General features: G+C 44.9%; 1 protein-coding gene across 12 annotated transcripts in view; it reads left to right on the top strand.

Moving 5' to 3' along the window:
- Apbb2 (amyloid beta precursor protein binding family B member 2) overlaps nucleotides 1-25,108 on the top strand; it is a 346,490-nt gene that overhangs the window by 244,268 nt on the left and 77,114 nt on the right. For 9 of the 12 annotated variants that reach the window (XM_087187842.1, XM_087187843.1, XM_087187848.1 and 6 more), the window contains 3 exons: nucleotides 6,292-6,354; nucleotides 6,748-6,833; nucleotides 6,918-6,978. In XM_087187842.1, coding sequence (XP_087043968.1) covers nucleotides 6,292-6,354; nucleotides 6,748-6,833; nucleotides 6,918-6,978 — 210 coding nt within the window. The remainder of the gene's footprint in view (nucleotides 1-6,291; nucleotides 6,355-6,747; nucleotides 6,834-6,917; nucleotides 6,979-25,108) is intronic. The other 3 variants (XM_087187853.1, XM_087187852.1, XM_087187851.1) reach the window with 1 other exon arrangement.

The raw sequence follows: 25,108 nt of genomic DNA, 5'->3' as shown, positions 1-25,108 counted from the left end.
CACCGAATATCCTACAACTGGAGAATGCCAGGGTAGCAAAGAGTCACCTGGTACCAGCATCCATATGTTACCAATGGGGAAACTGAGGCATAGAGAGGTCAGTGACCAGAGGTAGCACTGGCACTGGATTCAGAGTTCATTCATCCTACTCTAGGTTTCGGTCTACTCTGTCTCCCTTTGTCCCTGAGGTAAGGAGGCTAGACTACCTTTGAGGCATGGTTCCTGTCCCAGGAGTACTGAGAACACAGACACAGAGAGGTTAAGGAGTGTGCATTAGATCACAGAGCTAGTCAACATTGAATTCAGGTCTGTTGACCCCAACTTCCATCCTGAGCTTCACAAAATACATGAAGAGGCTTAGCTCTTCGTCTCCTGCCAAGGGAAGGCTGTGCAGTATGCAAAGCTTTCTAGAAAATGACTTCTCTTAATAACAGTGTCTCAGGTGCAAATGACAGCTGAAGAAAAATGATTATTTCTCTAACACCATTTCTTTGATCCCTAAATAGAATCTATTTCAACTAATTTTGAAACTTGACAGAAAGCAAAATGTTAAGGACGAGAAGAAACCTGTAATGTGTCATGTTAAAAATGCATATTTTATTCACCCTTTTCCTGAGCTGGCTTGAAAAAAAAAATCAAGTAAATAATTGCCAAATCTGTTGACTCCACAAAAATTTAAGACTGAAGGCTTCCTTACAGTTTGAAAATTTTACATTTCACATTCCAAAGTTCACTTGGGAAGTGTTAAGCGCAGTGGGTAATGTTTTCCCCTGCACATGCCAGCAGTCTTTTTGAAAGTTTATAAACTGGCCAGGAAACATTTGCTGTTGAAATTTGGCACACAGTAATCCTTCCCCTAAACCATTTATTTGTTCCAAATTACTTGGATATTGAATTTTAGAGTAAAGAAAGAGCCACACAAAATATTTTCATGAATAACTATTGGCTTATGGCAAAATCCTGCAGTCTTTCAAGTGAAGGTATTTTGGAGTTCCTCAAGAAGAGAGTGTAGAAAAAAGTGGGTCTGGAGTTAGGGCAGGTGAATTGATTCTCAGAACTGGGACCATAAATGACTCTTGTCTTGTTGAGGTACTCATGGTCTCTATGCCCCGAACAGCTGCCTTTCCAGGAGGGGCAAAACATAATTGCCTTAGAACCTCTGTGTTTCCATGTCCACTTAGACATCAGACAACAGTGGAAAAGACCATTCACTGAACTTCTGGACTCACTCAAGTAATCATGGCATTTTAGAGATAGAGAGAGAAACTTGGAGAAGGGCCTAGTGAGTGAGCTGGTGGCAACCAGCTTGTAAAATATACTGATTTTTTGGTTCCATCTCAGGCCACTGAGGCAGATGCTCTGGGAGCAGGGCTTTGGGATATGCCTTTACACAGCTGTTCCGGGGATTTGATGCTGAGTATGACAGCAGTATGTATCACTTCATCACCCAGCATCTCTTTTCAAAAACTATTGCTTTCACCTCTGTACTCTGGATGCTCTTTATTTCTGTCACATCCTTTCATAGCATCATTATTTGGGCATGTCAGTCTCCCTCCAGAAGGCTCCTTGGGGGCTTGGGACCCAGTGCACTCATCTTGCTTCCCCAGCCCTAGCGTGGTTGCTGGTACATGGTGAAGTTCATGAGATGTGTGCTGAATGAAGGAGAAGCCAGCCTTATAACTGAGGACCCTGTTAGTGGGTTTGCTGTAGCAGCAGAGCCAGCCCAAGACCCCTAGATGTCTTGGTGCTCATGGAGACAAATTTAATTGCGCTTTTTAATAGCCTTTGTCAGTCTATTTATCGTTCTTATTTTTTAAAAGAATTCTGAGTTGTGTTTGTATGAGAAACCATAATGCTATACAATATCTGCTAGGGATACATCCTAAGACCCCATAGTGTCCTCATAAAATCCTAGGTAGTGCCACACCAGTTGTGTACTGCACCAGCATGACAGGGGTCACCAGGAATGCTACTAAGTTACTGACAGGTAGAGATTATATACAGTGTGCATATGCTGGACAAAGGATGCCTTAACTTCCCAGGAAGGATGGAGAAGGCTGGCATGAGATTTCATCATGCCACTCAGAATGAGGTACAATTTAAAATGTATGAGTTGTTTATTTCTGTTATTTCCCATTTAATATTGTTGGTGTGTAGTTGAGCGCAGGTAACTGAACCTGCAGAAAGCAAAACCAAGGATAAAGGAGAGTACTATACTCTTCTAATAGTGTTGCATCCATGAAAAACACAGAGAGTGCTTCAAAAAGGAAAAGATGTGCACATAGAACAGTACAAAGCACTGTCATGCTGCCTGCCCATTCCTTACATTTCCATATCCCAGGTTTTATGCCATTTCCATTGAGGCCACACTTGTCCAGGCCCAAGTCTTGATGAGACAGGATGAAAAAGTATGATTCGAACACTTCATAAGCATCAAACTCTGTTTCCTGCATGGAAAGAAAGAGTAGACGACAAGGACACTGTCATCTGTGGGGCACCTTTGGGCAGCCAGTTCCTGTGCTAAGAGCGACCACCATTACCTTGCTGTGTCCCCCCTCAGAGGGGAGGTCTTCTTGGCCTTGTTTATGTATGAGGGAACCAAGGCCACACAGCAGAGGACAGCAGAGTTAGTAGGATGGGGGCCCTGGCTTTTCCTCGGGCTGTGCTGGCTTTTGAGCTGCAGAGGTGCACACAGAGATGATGCGGTGATGAAGAGGTGAAGCCTCTGTCTAGGCCACTGCAGAATATGCCAGTGGTTTCCTCTCTCTCTACTTCTTCTTGGGTTCTGCCCTTCTGTCTCCACTTCTGGTTTGCATTTTTATACCACTTCACAGAGACTTTCTTAGCATCCGAAGAAAGTTTGCTTTGTGCTCCAATAACAGACTACAGCAGACACCAGGTGAACAGAAATCTATGGGCATATGTTTATCAAGGCTGGGAGTGTAAGCTCAAGGGACCGCACTGGCAGAGGCCTTCTTGGTGCATCATCTTGTGAGCTGAGAGAAGAGAATGAACATACAGCCTCAGCCCTTTATTAATTGACATCAGTCCATTCATGGGGGCAGAAGCCTCATGATGTAACCAGCTTCTGTAAGCCCCACCTCCCTACACTGCTGCACTAAGGGCTGTTTCTCACATGCCTTTTGGAGGCTGCATTCATACCATAGCATAGCCAAAAGAAAATTCCCTCACAGGGACTTCCCAGCCACTGAGACACCTCACGAACACTTCATCAGCATTGTCAAGGACTACCCCTGATGTTAGCCTTTTCTGGCAGGGTAATACATAATTTTTGTATAATTTGTGGAATTGCTTTCTAAGAACCCAGAAGAGAAATATGGAAGAGGCTGTCCTCAGAAACCTAGATTATCCGATGGCTTCCTTAGTGGGTCCATGCTCGCAGGGTCTTTGTGTGGTGCTGAAGGGTGATGAAGGGCGCCATGTTCCAGGCACTGGGCCACCTTCCCACACATGCCAGATATACTGCTCTCAGTGCTGAGGCTCCAGGGCTTTCCCACAACTCAGCTTGATGGCCGTATTCAGAGTAAGGGCTGCTGCACCCTGGGCCAGATCAGGACAAGCACGAGGCAACTGTGTCCCCAGGGACAACTCTGGCACCAGAGCATGGCTTGGCTGTATAGGGCTTGGGCATCGTGCCCTAGAAGGTCAGCAGTTGGAAGGTTGTTGCCCAGGGAAGATGGTCTCTGTCCACTGCTGCCCTACTCCCTGGGTGTTGTCTTTTACTGCTTTCTCTTTCTCTCTTCCTTTATCTCTCCCACCCTACTACCAAGACTACAGGTCAGGGTGGCTACACATTCTGTAGAACCAAAAAGAATCTCTTGTGGATTAAAAAAAAAAACTATTAGCTAAAATTATTAACTGCATGTAAAAATTATTCTCCCTTAAAAACAATTAGGTGACTCTTAGATGGTGTAGCTTTAAAATTTAAGACACAGTGTTTTTGTCCTTTATTGACTTGCATTACAAAAAAGAAAAGGAATTATGGTCACTTATATTAGGGAGAAAATTTTTCGTCTTTGATATAAATGAATGTTCTTAAATATAGGAGGGAAAAAAAGATCTGTAGCCCAGTCATAACATACATAATGCCAGTTTACATTTTTCCTTACTTGAGTTTTATAGTGAAACATCTCCTGGGGCCCAGGATTTAGCTCAGTGGTTCTGGTGCCTGCTTCACAAGCTCAAGGTCCCGAGTTCAATCGCCAGTACCAAAATAAATAAATAAATAAAACATCTCCTTAGGAGTGCCCATGTTATTGTAAGGTTTTGCAAAATACCTGTGTAGGACCTCTGTTTATCTAAATCTGTAAAAGGTGATTGTTGGAAGGTGGCCATAACACAAGCCAACTCATGTTCCATAACATCTGGGCTGGGTGCAGATAGTCCTAAAACTGTGATCAGCTTTCACTTTACAGAGACTCTTGTGTCCAAGGAGCATATATATTTAAAAAAGTAAAAAATCACACATGCACACAGAGACCTGTTTTCATTAAGTGCTAAAGCTTTTCTGGACTCTGGTCATCGAAAATGCTGTTCTTTCACCCAGCAAAGAGCCCCTCTTGAATGATTCCTCATTTCAGATTTCTTTTTTAGACACCCCTCCTTTTCTTTAAATGTTTATATACACATTATCTCAAGTGTCCCTTATTCATTATCTCATAGCCTTTTTCAGAGTTCAACCTAAATGAAAAACAAATGTTGCCCACTTGCAAAACAAGGGTGACAATTTTGAGCCAGACTGGCTTATTTTCTGCTTTAAAAGAAATTCTAACTTGATAATTTATTTTGTACTTGATATTTTAGATATTTATCGTGAGCCCTTGTTAGAACCACTACAGTGGCGATTATAAAGCTTTTCTCTGGTCATTGAGCCCTCTGAAAACACAATAGGCATCTCTTCCTTAGGAAACACGCATGCCCAAGACCCCACCCCCATGTTGTGGGCTCCCAGATCCTCTGAACTAACAGGCTAGTCTGCCCTTTAAACAGGCCTAACCCTGCTTTAGGGGAGAGAGGTGGGGGTTGGGCAGCATTCCATCCCTTTTAGTCATTAAAAGAAATTCTTTTTAAAAATAAGTGTAGTGATCGGAGTTCTTTTGTATTTTGAACACTGCAGTTCAGGTGCCCAAGGAAGAGAGCAAGCCCCACCTGTCTGGTAGTAATACGGGATCTCATTCCTGGATGCTTTTGCCTCATCAAATAGATGCATCTTTTCACACCTGGGATGTTGGAACTTCCGTTCATCTGCTCTTAGCAGCTTACAAATTATATAAATGTGAATGAAGGTTCTAGGTCAGCATTTACTTCTCATTTTCAAAGACCTTTGGCTGAAAAGCTATTTAGTTGAAAACTTCCCTTTGTTGCTTTATTGCCAAAGAAAAGACACTTGCCTAAAAAGTCAGTAGACCATCCTAGAGTTTTATTAATTTCATTTATTTTTGCAAATATTAGATGAAGAAAATTGGAATATTCCCTTGGTATAACAGAAAGAAAAGACATCCCCTCTTTGTCCCTCGGATGGAGGGAGTTGTTTAGATGCAAAGATCTATTGCCAAGACCTTTTCTATGCGGGAAGGCTCCATGCTTTTGTGATTATGTTTAGGAAATCATTTTGTTCCCAGATATTAATCTCTAAAGAGGCTTGTGTGGCAAAGTAATGGAGCTGCTTATGAATTAGGGAAATTTACCTTACATTGTTGGGAACCTTTTTAGCTGGGTTAAATAAATTTCAGCAATGTGTCGATGTCCTTCTCTACCTCTTACTAATCTCTCCCTCTCATTGTCTTTTTCTTTAAGTGACAGTAACTTGTCCTTAGCCAGATTGTTGTGCCCTTCAAGAAGAGCATTGCCCCAGTTTCCAAACAGCACTGTGTCATCCCTCTTTCACCCTCATCTCTAGAAAACCCTTGTATTTGATGGCGGGGGGGGGTTTCCTATGGAATAGGTATGCTAGGGATTTAATGCTTGGAAGCTTTGGTTTGCTTTTAAGACTACATTTAACAAATAATTTCACTGTCTTCTTCTAACAATGTTAAGTCACTTGTTGTGGTAAGTAGTGAAAGTACCATCTCTCTCCCTGCCCCATCTTCAGGTAATAATCTAGTCTTAGAGAGAGCGAGCTTAACAAGTTGCTGTTAGAGTTAATTTGTTCCCTAACCCACCCTGTGAATATCAATGCTAACAACAGTGTCTTGTGTGTTTTTTTTCTTTTTCTCCCTTTTTCCGTTAAATCAATGTGCTTTTTCCCTATGTGAATAATTATATGTCTAGAAACAGCCATGGAGTGATTTTGCTGTTCTGAATGGGGGAAAGATTAATAGTGACATTTGGAAGGCAAGTATATTGTCAGATTTTAGATCCTTTAATATTTTGTTCCTTTCTGCATGGCTGTGGCTGTCTATTTTTCTCCTTCGTGAATATTGTGCCTTCTGCAGGGACGGAGTGATGGGGCTTCTTGCTGGGGGCGTGTGGCTCACACTTGTGTTGCCCATTTCGGTATCCCACTGTGAATGACTTGAAGCTGATCGCCCCAGGTCCCCTGTTGTCCTGTGAGGGCAGGCGCTTGTGCACTGAATCAGCCTCCAGCAGCCCTTGCATGCCTTTTCCTGCCTAAGCTCCCACACATTCTCCACCTCTGCTGGGGCCTTTGCTCCCCTTTGATATTTGAGGCAATGGAAGGAGCCCCCTCCCCTTATTGTACATTAACAAGGATCTGTTTTCCTTTAGGATTTGCATGCAGCCACAGTTAACCCAGATCCTAGTTTAAAAGAATTTGAAGGAGCAACACTACGCTATGCATCTTTGAAACTCAGGTAGGATGCTGGAAACACCCCAAGCATGTGGCTTTTGCTCTTTGCCATAGAATTCTAAGACCAGTTTCTTGTTTTTCGTTCTAGAAATGCCCCTCATGCTGACGATGATGATTCTTGTAGTATCAACAGTGACCCAGAAGCCAAGGTTTGTAAAACTCATGCTTTCAGCAACCAGATTATTATATTCTTGCACTAAAGTAATGACTTTGGATAATGGCCCAGTTTTTAACAAACCATCAACCCAGAGCCACTTAATAAGTAATTAACCCTTGATCCTCTCTCTTTCTTAATCTCCCAGACACTTTAAGAAAATCCCTAAGCCAAGTTAGGTTTGAGATATTTCTGTAACCATCAAGACAACTTGTACCTCACTGCATCAGTTCTCTTGCAGAGCCATGGGAGGGGCGACTGAACAGGCAGGTGTGAAACTCTGCTCCCTCCTCTGCTAGAGCAGCCTCTGCAAGGTAAAATGAGTTGGAGGTGCTGTTTTATAACAAAAAGGGAAGGCTGGCATCTGTGTTTTACTTCTGGGGTTGGTGGGAAACCATCTTCGGCTTGTAACCAGCACGGTTGTTGGCCGCCACATGCTCAGATGGGTCCCTTGCGTGGGGTTTAGTGCTACGTAGTCACTCTCTTGAAATTTTTAATTATTTGACTTGAATTTATGTTTTATAACTGTAATCCAGTGGGATAATGGAGCGAGCACCAGGGGTTGGAGCCCTGGCTTGCAGGACATCCTGCCACTCCCTGCCTAGCTGGGTGGTTCTTGGCCCATGGCACCTGGGTGGTCCTTCCTGGCCCATTGGCACCCTGCTGGACCTTCCCATCTCTGTCACTGCTCAGCATCTCCTCCTGCTTTCCATTCCCACTGGGGCCTGGCCATGCACATGGGGCTGTTTGGGGGCAAGTGTCCACCCCACGGTCTCAGGATGGGGCATGGGAGTGGCCAGCCCAGCCTGGACTGGCAGCACTCCCGAGTATCCATCAGGTGATCATGTGGTGAACCTCCTTCCAATCTAGGAGCCTAGTGTGTCCCAACTGGATGTCAGAGTACACTGCCAGGCACCTATGAGTCATGGGCCAGGGTGATGGGCCCACAGGAATAGGGATTCCCAGCTCCATTTCCTCACCCCAGGCCAGCATGTGGTGCACCTGTCCAACAGCTGGTAACCTGTGTACAGCAGGGCCTGGCCAGGGCCCTGGGCACCTGTGGGGTTTGTATTCACTCTCCACACTCTGAGGGAGGGTAGCATGAACTCTCAGTGCAAAAGCACCTTAGCAGGTCAAGAAAGAGAACGCAGGAGACACGGGAAAGCTTTATGTTTTACTTGTTTTCCTGCTTTGTGAACAAGGGGCACTCAGATTTTCATTTTGCGTATTTCCCTCATTTACACATGATATTGCTGGTCTTGGTACTCACCACGATGGAGTGTCACTATACCCTCCTCTCCCTACTACTCACTCCTGTGCCACAGAGAGAAGGGAATGCTTCCTTACTGTGCCACGGAGATTTGTTCTGAATCCCAAAGCAGATCTGTGCCTGTGAATAAAATAGCATACAGGTTACTAATAGATAAGTGGGGATCACCATGCAAGTTTGAAACCTTGGCACCTGTTCTCTGAGCATCCCAGGGATCTCTGTGGAGTCTCTACTGCTCCTGGGGACTCAGCTTCATTCTGGGCACACCTGGAGAGGATGATGGTGGGAGGGGGGCGGTCACTCTAGAGCTGTAGCATTGGCAACAAACCCTTGGGCTGCTGCTCACATGCAGGCCTTTGAAGCTAAGTTTTATGGAAGGCAATGGATGCAGTAAAACAGGAAGGCAAGCAGTGGATGGTTTGTTTTGCTACCAGGTGTTTTACTAGGAGGTGGGAGGAGGGGAGAAGCAGCAGGTCAGCCTGTCCCTGTGCTATCTGAGGAACCCTCGTGTGTGAAATTGACAAGAGTGGGCGAGGGTGCTGGAGGTGGGGTGCTGACAGGAAGAGGAGGGCTGCTCCTGTGATATCGAAGTGAGTGCTATGGTGTCCCTCTTCTTTCCTCCTAGTTGTATTGCTTTCTGAGTTCTTTATCTGCCGCCTTTCTATTGTCAGTGTGTCTACTCCAGCACCTATTATGGATTTGTTATGTTAATAAGGAGGTTCAGCGTTTGTCGTGAATTGCCAAAGCTGTGTCTAGTAAGAAAAAGAAAAATGTATGTTATATCATTTATATTTATATCCTACTTTGCCCATATATGTACAAGAACAAATCCTTTTTTTGTGAAGTACAGAAAATATAAGGGGATAATCAGTCTATCAGTCTGGGCTGGAACAATGTAGAAAGAAAAGAAAAAATACAGAAGAGGAAAAGTATATAGTTTTTTAGATCATAGGATTTCCAGTAACAAAAATTGACCTACAAGTGGGTTTATTTTTGTTTTTGTTTTGTTTTATTTGGAGGGGGAGTGGGAATGGGCCCTGTGGATCACAGATGGTCCCCGACTTACAATTCCTCAACTTTGCAGTGGTGTGGAAGTGATATGTACCTAACAGGAAAATCGGGTTTCGAAGCTTGACCTTTTTCCGGGCTGGTGACAGACAGCATGATGCTCTTTCCCAGTGCTGGGCGGTGGCAGTGAGCCATGGCTCCCAGTCAGCCCTGAGACACCACGGACAGCCAAGAGGGATTCACATTAAGGAGATTGGTAGGGGATTGTGACAGCATAGACCACCTTTCTGCTCTGACTCGACACAGGGATGAACTCTAGACTCTGTGAGTAGAGCGGATGGGCCACAGGCTTTTTCAGACCATCCGGCAGTCGTATCATTTCTGAAAGGCTTATGAACGAAGCAGGACTGGATTAGGAGGAAGCCGGGGTGTGGAGTGGGGAGCATCTGATGTTGGTGGCTGGCAGGTGTGCATTCGAAGGTGGGCTGCAGAGGGCTCTGGCCGGGTAGCTCCTTGGCTGCGTGGTCCCGGGCCCCAGAGGAGGTGCTCAGGGGAAGCCCTGGAGAGAAAGTCAGCCTGCTCTTTACAATTTTGGTGTAGTTCAAAATCTAATGGCCCTAAACGAGTTATCTTTTCCAACAAGTTTTGAAGAATTCAGTGTGGGTTTAGAGTTGACTTTAATGAGCCCACTTTGGTTGGCGGGAAAGTGTCACTTCTTGCCATTCATTCCTCCCCTGGGGCCCAGAGCTAGCATCTCAGGCCGAGAAGCACAAGGCCTACATTTTCTTGGTGTTCAAGCTTCTTTGTAGAAGTAAGTTACTTACTTTAATAACTCTGTACAGAATTTTGAGACCCATTAAAACAAAGTTTAATGAGAAACCCGTGTCTTTCGGTCAACACAAAATTTCAGTTCTTTACAACCTATTTCTGGTGTTAACTCTGAAACTTACTGAAAATTCTGGCTGCTTCATATCTGGGAATTAGAGGAGAAGGTACTTTTTTAAGTAGTAAAGAAGTATGGGGGAGGGTTGTGTTGATGGCACCAATTAATATAGCAACACTTTGGTATTCTGTAATTTATAATTTAGGCCTATAAAACATGTTAAATCTCTAAAAAAAAAAAAAAATAAGTAACTCTGTACAGTTCTTTGTCTGCCAGGACCAAGGGACCGAGTGCCTCTCAAACAAAATAGTCTTTCTTTTAAAATGATATTTATTACTGAGGAGGCTGAGGCAGGAGGAGTCCAAGCCTAGCCTGAAAAACTTAGTGAGGCTTCTGCCTCCAAATAAAAAAAAAATGCTGAAGATATGGCTCGGTGGTACAGTGCTTGCTTAGTATGCATGGGGCATTGGATAAAATTCCCGATACCACACACACACACACACACACACAGACACACACACTCACTGTCTCTCCTCCAAAGGAGCAGAGTATGTAACTAAAAATGTTCTTTGAGCCTACCTAATTTTAATGCCATAAATGTATTTTGTAGTTGATAGCAGTATGTGTGCAAGTTTGCATGTAATTATGACCTCTTTATTTTAACTTTTTTCTTTGAAAAAATTATGGCTGTACAGAAGAGTTAGAAAGGTTGAGTTCCCATATGCCCTTACACTTACTTTCCCTAATACTAACATCTGTATGGTACAGTGAAACTAGATTTTCCCCCCACTAATGTCCTTTTTCTGTTCTAGAACTCAAGCTAGGGTCCTGGGTTGCACGTAGTGAGCTCTTAAAAAATTATTTCACATATTCCTTTCCACAGTACTTAGTGTCATTCTTAATTTCATTATAACATCCCATTTAATTAATTAATAGCAGCATAATTTGTCCAGGCACCGGTAGCCATGAGGCCAGTTTCCAGTACTGTACAGCAGAGCTACAACTTCATAAAAAGGTGGCACTTTTTTTTCTTTTAAATTATGGCTTTGGTAGAGGTTGCTAAAACTGATATTACCAGGTCCAAGTTTACCAGTTTTATAGCTTTTGTCAGTTACTGCAAAATTGCTTTCCAGAAAGCATACAATCCCACCAGTAATATCCTAGAGTACACCTCCTTATCCACGTCCCAGTTCATGCTAGCCTCTGTCACAATTTTTGTTTGTCTTAGTTTTATTGCATGTGAGCTACTACCCTCTAATATTCTTCCACCCCTCCTTCCGTCCTTCCCCCATCTCTCCCCCCTTTCTTCTTTCTCATCCTCAAGGCCTCTTGCATGCTAAGCAGTTTCTATACCACTGAACTACAACCCTAGCCCTAAAATTTCCTCTTCCCAAAATTGTAAGTGAACAGGACATTTCTCATGAAACTGTCTTTATTCCCTTTCCTCATCACTGGGACAAATATCTGACACCTACAACTTAAAGGAGGAGAGGTTTGTTTTGCCTTCCAGTTTCAGAAGTTTCAGGCCTTGCATGGCTAGCTGAGTCCAAGGCAGGAATGGCGTGGTGGAAGGGCCTGGGGGAAGAAAGCTGCTCACATCTTGGCAGCCTAGAAGCAGAAAGGGACAGGGAGCCTGGGAGGGAAACCGCACCCCCAGTGAACCACCCCTAGCAGCCGGCCAGCTGCAGGGGCCCTGTGATGCAGTCACCTTCCACAAGCCCTGCCTCTGAGCGCAAGAGGCTTTGGGGGACATCCAGATCCAAACCACAATACTCTGTGTTTTGACCATTTCCTGGCTGGGCTTTCCTCTTATTTTCTACAATTTTTAAATACAATTTTTATTTTGGAATAATTTTAGATTTATAGAAAAGTTTCAGAGCTACTATTGAGTTCCTGTATCCTCTTCACCCACTTTCCTGGTGTTTTCTTATTGTACATTGAACATTTACAATTACAGTTGCAAGTACTTGCAATTTGGTTGCAACCACAATCTTGGAATGAATTCTGTAGCCAGCATCATGGAAAGAATTAAGTTTGTGAACTAAGACACCACTGTATATAAATTTATAAGGTACAAAGTGATTTCTTAATTTATATCATTTAGAACCAAGGTGTATTTGTCAAAACTAAAAAATTAACATTGGTACAAAACTACCAACTACACCTCATTCTAACTGCCAGCTTTTCTTCTCCTATCTCTTTTCTGTCCCAGGATCGAATCCAGGATACCACATTACATTTATTCCTGTGCCCTTTTAAATTCACAACTATCCGCTATTGTAACCTTAAATGTTTTTCTCTAACCATTTCTTTTTCTGCTTTGTGTAACTTTCCCAAGGTAAAAATGCTTTAAATATTGCTGTGTATTCAAACCTCATGTAGCTAGTTGCTTCTGGTACCTCATTGTTAAGAAAGTAACTCCTTACCAGGCTTGGGTGGCTTGCACTTTGAAATTCCCAGTATTTTACGATTGGTTCCCTGGGCTCATTCCGCATTCATACTTTAGAATCTGAATTTAGCCCTTTTCCCATTGCATGTGGTATATTGTTGGCCAAATGCATGATTCACACTAAAAATCAAATTGTAGAAAAGTTAATGCTTTGAAAAACACCAGTTCTTTCCTCCTTTGTGTAACTCTGCTCCGATTTCTGTAAAGGAGATAGTCTGTCACCTGGTGGACAGCATTGAAAATTACATTTTAGAGAAACTGGCCACATTGGATTTGGAATCTTAGAATTGGTGTAGCTGGATATGACATTAAAGATGAAAAGCTGGGTCCTGGGGTTTCTCAGTCAGTGGCAGAGAAGCATTGAAAGTCTGTTTCCTGAGCCTGTGACCACCACATTTTATGGTCTTTCAGTTGGTGTATACAAAATCATTTTCATGATAATTGTGAGAAGCAGTTTTTAGAACATTTTCTTTGAAATACACAATAAAAGAAATAAGTAAGAAAGCTTGTATTGTCTCAGCTGTCACATTCTCTGGGTTTCAACTTCCTCATCTCGTGTCATCATATTAGAAGCCATTTCTGGTTCCAAGAAGCTTTAAGATTCTAGATGACATGTAGCATCCTGATGTATAGCATCCAGAAATGACATAGTTCTGTCTGATCTACTTGCAAGCCTGGAGAAGGAAGGAGCAGCAGAGGCTCCCACACACACTCCACAGGTACTGAGTGCCAGTCGGGCACATACCTGCAGTTTTCTTATAAACACAAAGCATCACAGTTACCTTCCCATACTATAGATAAGAAACTGATACTTTGAAGAGAGTAAATGATTTATTTTGCCACACAGTATGATAAACTATTGGAAGTGGGAAGTGGTACTCAAATTCCCACTCATATGACTCCCAAGGCCAGAACAGTGTCATGCCCACCTGTCCTGACCTATTGATTCCCTGGGCTTCAGATCACTTTGGCTGCCCAGGTTTGGGGGATTGAGTAGCAGAGTTACTGGAGGTAGGGATGGGTGAGGGAACTGGGAGGTCTTTATTTGAGGACAGACTCCTTCAAGTCTTCATCCTGACTCATGTGGTCCAATCTTTGCGATGGTTTTCAAACTTTACCAAACTTGAAAGATTTTCACTCAGTCTGGGTGGGACAAGTGTTGCATTTCCACTAAGCTATCCAGTCATGATGGTGCTGTGGGCCTACAGAGAACATTTTGAATAACCACATTGTATAAAGTTGGTTCCTCATCAAAATAATCATCATTTTTGTGCATCTTCTGCAGGGAATCGACCCAGTCTTTCTACATAGTACCTTCTGATTCTTCTGTGGCCATTGGCACCAGGTGCTCAGCTGCATAGAGGTTTCTCTTACCCAGGCACTGGAGTTTGTGAAAGCATCACCTGTCTCCTTACTCTCCCAGATGGGGAGAAAAGGGAAGAGGTTGATACGAGTCATTTAGTAGTTTGACACAGGACCTTTCCAAAACAAATGGTGAATGAACAGGAGATTCAAATATTCATTCATCTCTGAGCCTTATTTATCTGAGCCCTCCCTTGGTTCCTATTAGCATGGATTTTCATGAAGTAATTATATTAGCAGAATACTGATGAGATTAGCACTAATAGATAAACAGGAAGTGGTAGGAAGTGTCTTCTCATTCAGATTTATTTCTGATCTGTATAGCAAGTGCATAATCATTACTGTGATGATACAGCATTTATATGGGATGTAATAGGTGCTTACAGTACTTATAATTGATTTTTATTCATGTAGTTTATATTATTTTTCCAGAAATTCTGATCCGTGACAGAAGTTTGGATTTGATTTACATTGTTTATTCATTAATTGAATCAAAAACATTTATTGAATGCTTAATACTGAAGGAGCACACGTGCTTAATGTACGGTATAATGGTTAAGAGCACGGGCTCTGCACCCAGACCGTCTGTGTTCAAAGTCAGGCTCTGCTGGTTATTATCTGGGTGACCCTGGGTAAGTTATGTGGCCTCAGTTCCCTCACCTGTAGAATGAGGATAATAACAGTCACATAGCTATTATGAACACTGAGCGGATATATTATAAATATAAGATAACTGTGTACGCTGAGTGCTTGGAACAGTCCTTAGCACAGGATAAGCAGTCTTGATGCATCAGCTGTTATTAGTATTTCCACTGCAGAGGGGAACCGATATGGTCCAGGCAGTGTGTCACTGTGCTAAGAGCTGAGCTGCCATTTCCTAAGTGGAGGCGGTACCAGGCATCTACCCTGGTGGGGTGAAGGGATGGCTCATGTGGTTTCCTAGAAGGGGATGGCACCAATGCTAGTGACTATACTTGAATTGTGACAGGATTGGGTGATTCTCCCTCCCTCTGCTTCTGTTCTTTTAAATAAATGACTTACAGAACCTTTGAAAATGTTTTTTATGTATACATGTGTGCTCACTTTCAGAAAATGCTTTTCAGAGCGGATACATTAAGATGAGGTGCATCTGTTATTTGTCCAGTACTGTGGATAACACTGTTTCTGTTATCTGTTCATCTCTATTATGTAACACATTGCATCAAAACTTTGTAGTTTAAGACAGTTTTACTTTGCTCATGACTTTGTGAGTTTGGGAATAGGGGAGAAGTCAGCAATGTAGTTCCTCTCTAACCCACAAGGGGGCAGCTCGGCCTGAAGGATCCACTTCCAAGATGGCTGCTGGTGGCTCAGGGTCCTCAGGTGGTATGCCGTGTGCCAAGGCCTCTCCTTGTGACCTGGGCTCCTGGCAGTGTTGCTCTCTGGATAGTAAGGGGCTCCTGATAAGCCCATCTGTGAGAAAAGCTCTTAGAAATGGTGTTACCTCAGATCTACCATATTCTGCTAGTCAGAACAGCACAATCCAGATCCAAGAGGTGTGGAAAGGGACACCAGCTTCTGATGGGAGAGCATCGTGGTCACAGGCAGGGAGCTTCACTGCATCATCTTTGGGAGGCACAGTCCACATGCAAAGTCATTGCTGTGTGTCAGTCATTCAAAGTGAATGCCCTTGGTGAAGGGCAGCAGATGTCAACAGGGATCCATCGAGAAAGCAGGGCACACTGGGCATGGTGGTGCTTGCCTGTAATCCCAGCTCTTTGGGAGGCTGAGGCAGGAGGATCACAAGTTTGAACCCAGCCTGGGCAACTTACTGACTTAGCAAGACCCTGCTTTAAAATGTAAAAAGTAAAAATAAAAAGGCTAGGGTTGTAACTCAGTGTGAAGGCCCTGTGTTTAATCCTTGTACTGACAGAGAAAGGAAAGAGACAGAAAGAAAGGAAGGAAGGGAAAGGAAAGGAACAGAGCACAATGGAACCAGGGACCAGAGCAAACGATGAGAATGTACAGAGGCCTGGCTGGATGAGATTTGTCCTGTCTTACATGGCTTTTGGGTTGGCGTATCTCACAGGAGAAATTAGGATCCTCTCCACTTCGGGAGGAGTGAAAGGAGACAGTGAGCCACTCAGACACACATAGCTGGCCGAGGAAGACCAGGACTCGCAGCCAGGCATCTGACCCAGCCCACGTGATTTTCACCAAGTGGTGCTGACACTCACTGGGATCGGCTGTGATTTCGCTTCCTAGCCCAGAGGATGGCTCTTGTGTTTCCAAAACTATTTTCCCTTTTCATTGGCCAACACAGCCACGAGCACAGTGCTGTGTTCCTGGCAGAACCCTGGCTTCCTTTCCCTTGTTAACGTCTGGTCACTACGTGTGCCCAAATGAGTGGTTGAGGAATTGGCCACCATGTATGAGCCTCCAAGTTCTGAAGGGCGCTGTTGAGCACCATGCATTGTGAGCCAACTATTGGCAGCTGGGCCTGGTGGTGGGCAGATGCCTGGAAAGGCAAATTAAGGAAAGTCAGGCTTCTTCCCTGAAGGAACTCGTTGGGAAACAGGTGAGGTGAGGGGCAGCAGCTGGCAGCCGTGGCAGCCCTGGGTATCTGACCATGCCTGAGCAGCAGGTGTGTGATCCTGGCCCCATGGAATCCTGGCAGAGAATTCTGGGCCCTGGATAGTCTCAGAACTGGGCAGCCTCCCACAGGCCCACAGCAGGTCCTGGTCCTCTGGAAAGGCCTGCTGGTCAAGGCCTGGGGTCCTACACCTGGGTTTCCAAAGCTCCCTGCAAAAGCGCCAACACATCCCAGGCATTGTTCTCTTAGACCAGTTGCCTGAGAACACAGGATACTGGTATTTTGATAGTAATGAAAACATCTCGTTTATTTGCAGTGAATAAAATTGATAAGGAGATAATAGTTCCTGTAAGAGGACCATTAGGATGATTTCATTATCAAGCTACTGCTACAGCCATCCCTTTCTGCCACAACACTCCCTTCAAAGTGTGAGGCCCCGTAGCTAAGCCTCAAAGGGCAGGGTCTGAGTTCTTCTGCTTCTAGCTCAGTGCTTAAGAGGAAATTGCTTTAGTAGCCAGGCTTCTGGATTTTCAGTCTGAACTGACCCCAAGAGTGAGAGCTCTCCACACTCGTCTACAGTGAGTCAGCCAGTCATCTGGTGGTATGAAATCAAACAGCCTAGCGAGGGGAACAGAATACGATAATACAGCAGAGAAAATGGTAATATCATTTCAGAATGATGGTTACAGTGTGGCTGGGATTTAAAAAGGCAGAGATAAGTTGGAACTGAACATGGAATTTCAGTAGCTTCCTGTTGAAGGTGACTTGGAATCAGTTCACTAAGCAGTAACACAAATAATTTCAATTGGCATTAAGAATCTTCAGACAAAAATTCACTTCATTAAAACCATGTCTTGCTATTGAACCAACACATTCTTCACTCAGATCTCTAGCCAAACATTGTTTCATTCACCCTTTGCTGTTGGCATAGATCTGAAATGTGTCCCTTCAGATTCCGCTACCATCCCTGGTTCTGTCAGCAGACTGGCTACTCAGGTGCCCGCCAAGGGCCCCTTTTTCTGAGGTCAGTTCGAATGGTGACCATTTTCTCTAGGAAAGCTGGGAACTGGGCTCATGTAAGTGGCCCATGGAACCTGGAGCCAAGAACATCTGGCTTCTGTAAAAGCCCTTTTCCTGAGAGCCATGGGAGTTATGAGTTCAGATGAGCTCTATAGCAGCCTAGATAGAGCTTACGAATATTTGTACACAGGGCTTATTTCTCTCCTCTTCACCAGTGCGTCACTTAGCAAATAGAGCATCATTCCTGCTTCACATATACATCTCTGCCATGTTTTGGTAGAGATCCTGAAACAAGGGAATGAAGGCTCTTTCAGTGTAGACCACACCATCATCTGGCAGCAGTAGAGGGTGGATGGAGAAGGAAGCTAACATTTCTCTAGTTCTAGCCCCATGCTTGAAACTCTACATGTAGCGGCTCAACTGTCTGTGTGTTCCAGCAGCCCTGCATGGGTGGCAGAGTTGTTCTTCCCATTGTACAGGTGAGGACATTGGCATTCAGAGAACTTCAGCAACTTTCCTGCAATCACAGATCTGTTATGTGGATGATAAAACTAAAGCCCATGTTCTTCCCAGTTACAAAATAATGGTGATTGGAGCCACTTACTCATTGAGCATTTAGTGTGAATGGGCTCAGATATACAGAGTTGTCTTCAGAACACTGTCAACAAGCTCAGCCTCCCTCTGCCACCTCTGTAAATGATGGCAGGGAGGCCTGACCCTCATGCAGGCTGTTGTCACAGGAGCCCTGGGAGGTTTTGTTGTCTTCCTTCTCCCTAAGTGAGCTGAGGCAGAGTCTGGCAACTGTGTGCCAGTCCTTGCTGGCACACAATGGAGCTGAGATTTGAAGCCCAGCAGTTCAGTTGCTGGGCCACAGCACTGATTTGCTGGCTCTTCTTCCTGTTTGTGTAGATCCCTTTCTGGGCCCCTTAAAGCACACTCTTGGTTTGCTCCTCTGATTCCCTAGGGATTGCTGTGGCAGGCATTCTGTGCAATAAGCTCAGTTTCACCTGAGGACACACAACTGTTCTAAAGATTAAGAGGAAGGATAAACATGGTTTCTCATATGTGTACGGTTTGTGTTTGTTTTTTGTTAGTAGCATCCCCCACAGAGCCAGCTTTCAGTGATGACAAAAGAGAAGACAGCCAGAGTTGCCATCCGGAATGTGGGGCAGTATCCAAGTGGAAAGAGTGTAAAGCAGGGGCTAGAATACCTGCCTACTACCCCAGTTCTGTCAGTGATGAGCTGTGTGACTGAGTAAATCACTTAACCTCTTTGGACTTCACTTTTCTCATCGGTAAAAATGCTAGTGCCTAGTCTGGGAACTTGGCAGCATTATTGTGAGGCTCGAGTCAAAGGTATCTAGAGATGCTTTGATAGCTCTTTGGCCCTAACATAAAATATAATTATTATCTTCCACAAATCCACAAATTTTTTGCTATTGTTGTTGTTGAGACAGGGACTCACTCTGTAGTTCAGGCTGGCCTTGAACTTGCAGTGATCCACCCCCTCAGCCTCCCAAGTGCTGGGATTACAGGTGTGGGTCTCTATGCCCAGCCACCTCTTCTTTACAATATTCTGACAAGATGGTTCCCGGCAGTCCTGTCATCCGTGATGAGCTTGGGCCAGTTGGGCTGCTGTGTGGATCCCGGCCCTGAAGGTGCTGTGGGTTTAGCTCAGCCCAGGTCTGTGTGATCTTGAAAGGCCAGCACCTCCCCTTATCTCCGAGCCTGGAAACCATTATTATCGCGGTGACTTTTTACCATATGTACAGCTGAGGTTAAGCAACAGAAACTTTGCTCCCCAGATCTCAGAAAAACGCAAAAAGCAAAATGTGTGGTGACTTGCTGGTCATTAATGAAAATGTAGACAGTGTCGGTTCAAAAGCTAGATGGGAAGTTGTAACCTAACTTGCAGACTGGAGATGGTGATGATAGCATTGAGACTTTCCTGTGTGGCGATGGGGTTGTGTTTGTTGACTCACTGTGTAGACGTAGCACACCTTGGGACAGCTTTTTGATGGGTGGCATTTAGTGAGCATGCATGTTCCCCTTGTCCCTTATGTTAAAGCACATTTATGTAAAATACTCATTGACTCACATTTCCTAATCATCCAGAATGGAAAAGAAGCTGAGTTCACTACCACGAGCCTTCCCTCCCTCAGGCCTTTGGGTAAAGCCCAGTCTGCTCTCAGTCCTGGTTGATAAGACTTGAGTTTTAGACATCTGGGGCTTTTATACTAGCTTAAAAAAATAAAAAAGTCCTCTGAGATTCATATGATTATTAATTGAGATTAAAGTTTGTCCATTTTACAGGAGAGCCCAGATTGATTGTGTGCTCCTTGCTCACCCCCTTCTCCCTGGCATTTTCCTTGATTTTCAGAGTGACAGGAACAGCCGGAAATGAGTGATGGCAGCAGGATCGGGCTTGCTGCCATGAACAGCATTAAAACACTCTTTCTGTTGAAGGGACAGGCTGTTGATAAATAATGTAGCACCTACAAAACATTTCCCCCAAAATCTTTTTTTAGCTTAATAAAAAGTTATCATCCAGGGAAAATTGACACAAAAAGTTCTGAGTTCTCGAGGCACAGATCATATTTTAGTGTAGCATTATATGAAAAATTCCATCACAGTCCTCTGGCCTTCTTTGGGGACCTCTCCCTGTGAAAGGCGTGAGTGTCCAGAGGTGAACATGGCCCTCTCAGGAAGTGAGCTGAGCGATGAAGCGAAAGACAGCCGCTTTCCCACCAGCAGCAGCAGAAGCTGTGTAGACTTACTACTACATACCTGTGTCCTCTTTCACATCCTAAAGTGTGAGCTTCAGGGGCCAGGGATTCAGCTCAGTGGTGCTGCCACCTGCCTCGCAAGCACAAGGTCCTGAGTTCAATCCCGGTACCAAAAAAGAAAAAACAAAAAAGCCTAAAGTGTGAGCTTCCATCTCCTCCTTCAGGATGGAAAGAGTCTTCCCAAAGCGATTTGAAAAACCTTCGTTGTCCCAGGATAAGTTTCCCAGAGGTAGTGTTTTGCATTCAGCCTCATAACCTAGAGCAGAATAGACCTGTGACTTTTGATCCAGTCATCTCTGCTGCAACAGGAAGATTCCAAGGAGAGGGAATGAAGAGGTTATGACCCCTTGCTAGAGGAGTCTTTGCTTTACTGTCTTTTCCTTAAGCATTCAGCATTACCACTGTCCAGATGTCATTTGCAATTCCAGTGCCTCTAACTCTCAGTTGAGACTTTGTGTAAGTGGACAGCTTTGGGTTGGTGTTTGCCCTGCACTCATTCATTCAAATATTTTTCCTTTTTTTTTCTTTTGTTGCTGTTTTATTTTTAAGTTTTTTGATTTTTTGAGACAGAGTCTCGCTTGTAATTCAGACTGGTCTTGAATTCACTATGTAGCCCAGGTTGACCTTAAAGTCACACTGATCCGCCTGCCTTAGCCTCCCAAGTGCTGGGATTATAGGTGTGTGCCACCTTGCCCAGCCTCATTCAAATACTTTTTCGGTTTTTCTCTGAGGAAATTGATCTTGATCCTTTCCACCTTCCTTTGCAATTCACAGGACAGGATTTGTGTGGCTTCCTTTTTTCTGTGTGCAGCTTTTCTCTGGATACTCTAAATCTTTTCATTGGAATAAAAATTAATTAATAGATATCAGATGCTAGCTGTATACTTGGCACAGTAATTACCTAGCTGTTGTGGGATATGAAAAAGAACACACATGGGGACGCTGGCCTTGAGTGGCCTGTGGGGAGGCCCAGGAGGACATGGAGGGGGTACTGTGCTGAGGTCGGGAGAGTCCCATGCTCACCCATGTTTGTGGTTGCCAGGCTGTGGGACTGTGGGTAAATCACTTGCCCTTGATAGGACTTGTCAGTCGAGCAGAGAGGACCCAAAACCTGTGAAATGAGCTCTAAATGCAAGGTTCTGAGCTGGCTGGGGGTGAGGCAACTCATGGAGTAGCAGGGCCTGAGGAGTTGAGCAGTGGGAGTTCCGGGGAAGAGGAGAGGAGTTTGGAGAGGAGGCTTCCACTGCACCCTGCACCCTGCACCTGCCCAGACCCACTCGGTGGCCCGAGTCCCCATTGTCCCACAGGTGGCAGTAGGGAGCCAAAGGCTGCTCAGTACAGTCACTGCTGCCCTGACTCTGCCCGGGTCTGAGAGCTGGTGTGACCTGCAGTCCAGAGTTCTTCCTCCTCCCACCTGATCTTCCACTCCTCACCCACAAGTGCCACCCTGCCCACCTACAAGTCTTTGTCAGTTACCAGATTGCTTCTTTCTTCTTGTGCATTGTCACCATCTCAAGGCTTTGTGACAGGATTGAACTTGCAGTCACTTCTTTCGGACTGGTAGGAATCTGTGGCCTTACAGCATGCTGGGTCCTCTCCACCCCCCACTCCTTTCATTTTTCTGTGATCTTCAGGATTGGCCAGTCTTGCTCAGCCTTAGAAGAGTGTCTAACTTCTGGAGTTACCGGGCTTCTTATGGGTCCCACTCTGCATCTCTCCTAGTGTCTATGTGCGTGTGTACATGCGTACACACACACACACACACGCGCGCGCGCGTGCACACACACACGGTAAAACATGGTCACACTGAGACTCAGGTATGGTGCCGTCTCAGAACCAAAAGCAACTGTGAGTCTCCTTGGACCAAAGCTGTTTGTTCAAATGGAAGCACAAATTGCCTTCTGACAACCACACCCAGCCAACTCAGGCTGAGGAACCAAGTGGGAAGTGACTCTCCTAGAAACTCAGCTTGCATTTCTCAAGCAGGCTTGCCAGTGTGGCACACGCGCTGTGCCTTCCTGTACCCATCTGTCTTGTCTTTCTGTCTTCAGGTCAGGTCTGATATACATGGATTCCTCACATCCTTTCTCATCACTGGATTTTGATTTTAGCTTTTGTTCTAGTGTAGTGCTGAAAATGGTCTCCTTTTTAATATCATTCATATACGTACATTCACCCTAAGAAATCAGGATGTGTTATTTAAAGCTCTTTTTCTTCCCTCTGGTACTGGAGATTGAACCCAGAGCCTTCATACTGAGCTGCATCCCCAGCCCTATACTATTTTTCAAATTTTGAGACAGGGCCTCACTAAGTCACTAAGTTGCTCAGGCTGGGCTCACCGCCCCCCCCCCCCCAGAGTGCTGGGATTACGGGCATTGCTGTGTCCAGCAATTCTTTAGAACAGCTTCTTAAAACTCTTAGTTCCTGAGTTGGCATCAGTGTCTCAGAAGAAGAGTGATTGTATCTGCTCCGTCTTTGAGGGACACAGCAAGGTCTGGTCGTGAAGGCACGGGAATGGTGGTTACTGAAAGACCTTAGCTCCCGACACCCATCACGCCTGCCACTGCGCTCACCCAGGGCAGAAACCCCTTCTCGTTAGCAGCAAGCAGCCTGGGTAGTGCTCTCGGGGCCTGGGTTTATTCATCTGTGAAATGAAGTGGTCGGGTTCTGGGTTCCCTGGAGCCCTGTGTTCAGCCTCTGTGCTGAGGTTAAATGCATTTCCTGGGTGAGTAGGGAGTAGAGTCCTAGGAGTCAGCTTCTGGAACTCAGATGTGGAAAGCGCTCTTTCAGGCTGGTAACAGCCATGCTTTTGAGGTCTTCTGGGTCTTTACACATTATGAGCTTATTGAGTTCACTTTAGACACTTAGTGAAAAGTTGCAGATTGGAGAGTAGTGCAATAAAACCTTTCTTATACACCATCAATAAAAAGTACAGTGAGCCCTGGTGATGATGATAATTAGAGCTGAATTTTAGGTAAATGCCTGTACCAGGAATTGTTAGAATTCTGCCTCTGCCTGTGTGAACACACTGAGCCCTCACAACGATCAGGCCAGGTGCTGAGGGGCCCTCGTGTAGTGTAATTTAGACCCAGTGTGAGGAGAGTGATCAACAGCAAGATACACACATGGAGTATAATGCATTAGGTGAAAATTCTGTGGAGGAAAACGAGCAGGAAAGAGCACCAGGGAGTGCTGGGAGGGCCTGCAGCTCTCAGTAGTTGGCAGAAGTGCCCTGAGAAGTTGCCCTTGAGTAGGAAGTGAGACAGGGAAGCAGTGAGATTGGGGAGACACTGATGGTATGCATGTGCCCTGTGGATGAGGATCAGCCTAGAGCCACGTGGATGCCCAGAGTGGGAAAGAACAGAATAATACATTTGCAAGGCTTTTGGAAACGTTTTGAGAGATCTTTTAGTCTAGATCTTTTTCCTTTCTCTCTTCTCAGCTACCCCTTCCCATTCTCATTTGGCAGATGAGGAAAATGCAGCCTAGGCATACAGGTGACATCCTAAAGGCTGGCGGTTATTAGCAGCATGAAGACAAGGACCCAAGGATTCATGCTGCCTAGTCTTACCTACATCCCAGTGCACAAAGATCCAGAAAGCTCAGGAGTCACTAAGCCCCCTGCCCTCCCCCAGGCCCCTTCATCCTTGCTCTGCGATGAAGAACAGCCACTCTTGATTATTGACCCACACAGGAGTTCCGCTCTGTCAACACTGAGAGTGCACTGGAAGCATTGCTCTGAGGGGAGGTTATGGGTTAGGTTCCCACATGCCTCTAGCAGCTCATGTTTTGTCAGCTGATCGATGCATAACCTTGTCTTGTGCACTTCACCCTATTTAGTATGTGTTACTGATTCGTTAATGTTGAGTGCATGGCCATCAGCATATACACATACCTGAGTGACTTAGCTAACTTACGTTTTTCTTCATGGCATGTGGTGGCCTTTTTGCACTCAGCAGCACTTTAACATTATTCCTGAGAGCCATTTTAAAAGTACAATTGCTACCAAAATCCCAAAATGTGAAAGATGTGTCATTAAATGGACCGTGGAAAGGATGCTTGTTAACTAGGAATTGTGATGCATGCCTATGATCCCCATGCTTTAGGAGGCTGAGGCAGGAGGATCACAGGTTTGAGCCTAGACTGGGCAACTTAAAGACTTAGCAAGACCCCATCTCAAAATAAAATTTTTTTTAAAGGGCTGGGGTTATAGCACAGTGCAAATTGAATGTGTTTGCACTTGAGCTATTCAGAGGAAGGACTATAGTCAAGACCCAAGTGACAGGATTGGTAGCGGTGTCATCTACTAGGACCCATTCTAGGGTAGAGAGGATCAGGCATGTTCTGAGTTGCTTCACAGAGTGCTTCACAGACAGCGTGCTTATGGCAAACTTACTTGAAATGATGGTCTTGCTTATAGGAATATTGCACACATACTCATTAGATCTGAGGTTGAACTGTGTAACTTCCCCATCTGCCCATGGTGTCCCAGGTCTGACTGCTTCCCGCTTCCCCAGGCTTGCAGATCCTGCCTGCCTCCTGACACCCTCTCTCTGCTTCTTCCTCTGGATCCGCCTCTCCCCTGGAGCTCATGTGGCCATCTTAGTTCTCCTATCGGAATAAAATGTCCCACTTCTTGTGCCAAGTTCGGGTATGCACGATGGTTTTACTCTGTGCTTACTCCGCAGATAACACATCTCAGCTTTGCAATAGCAGAAACGTGAACTGTAGTGTAAATCGGCCATGTGGACCTGCAAACTTGCCTCTTAGTCTTT

The sequence above is a fragment of the Heterocephalus glaber genome, unplaced genomic scaffold (assembly GCF_053883595.1).
Source record: "Heterocephalus glaber isolate CG9 unplaced genomic scaffold, H.glaber_assembly_v1.0 deba00001509, whole genome shotgun sequence".
NCBI lineage: Eukaryota > Metazoa > Chordata > Mammalia > Rodentia > Bathyergidae > Heterocephalus > Heterocephalus glaber.
Note: the sequence above shows the minus strand (reverse complement) of the source record. Positions and strands in the feature narration are given on the sequence as shown.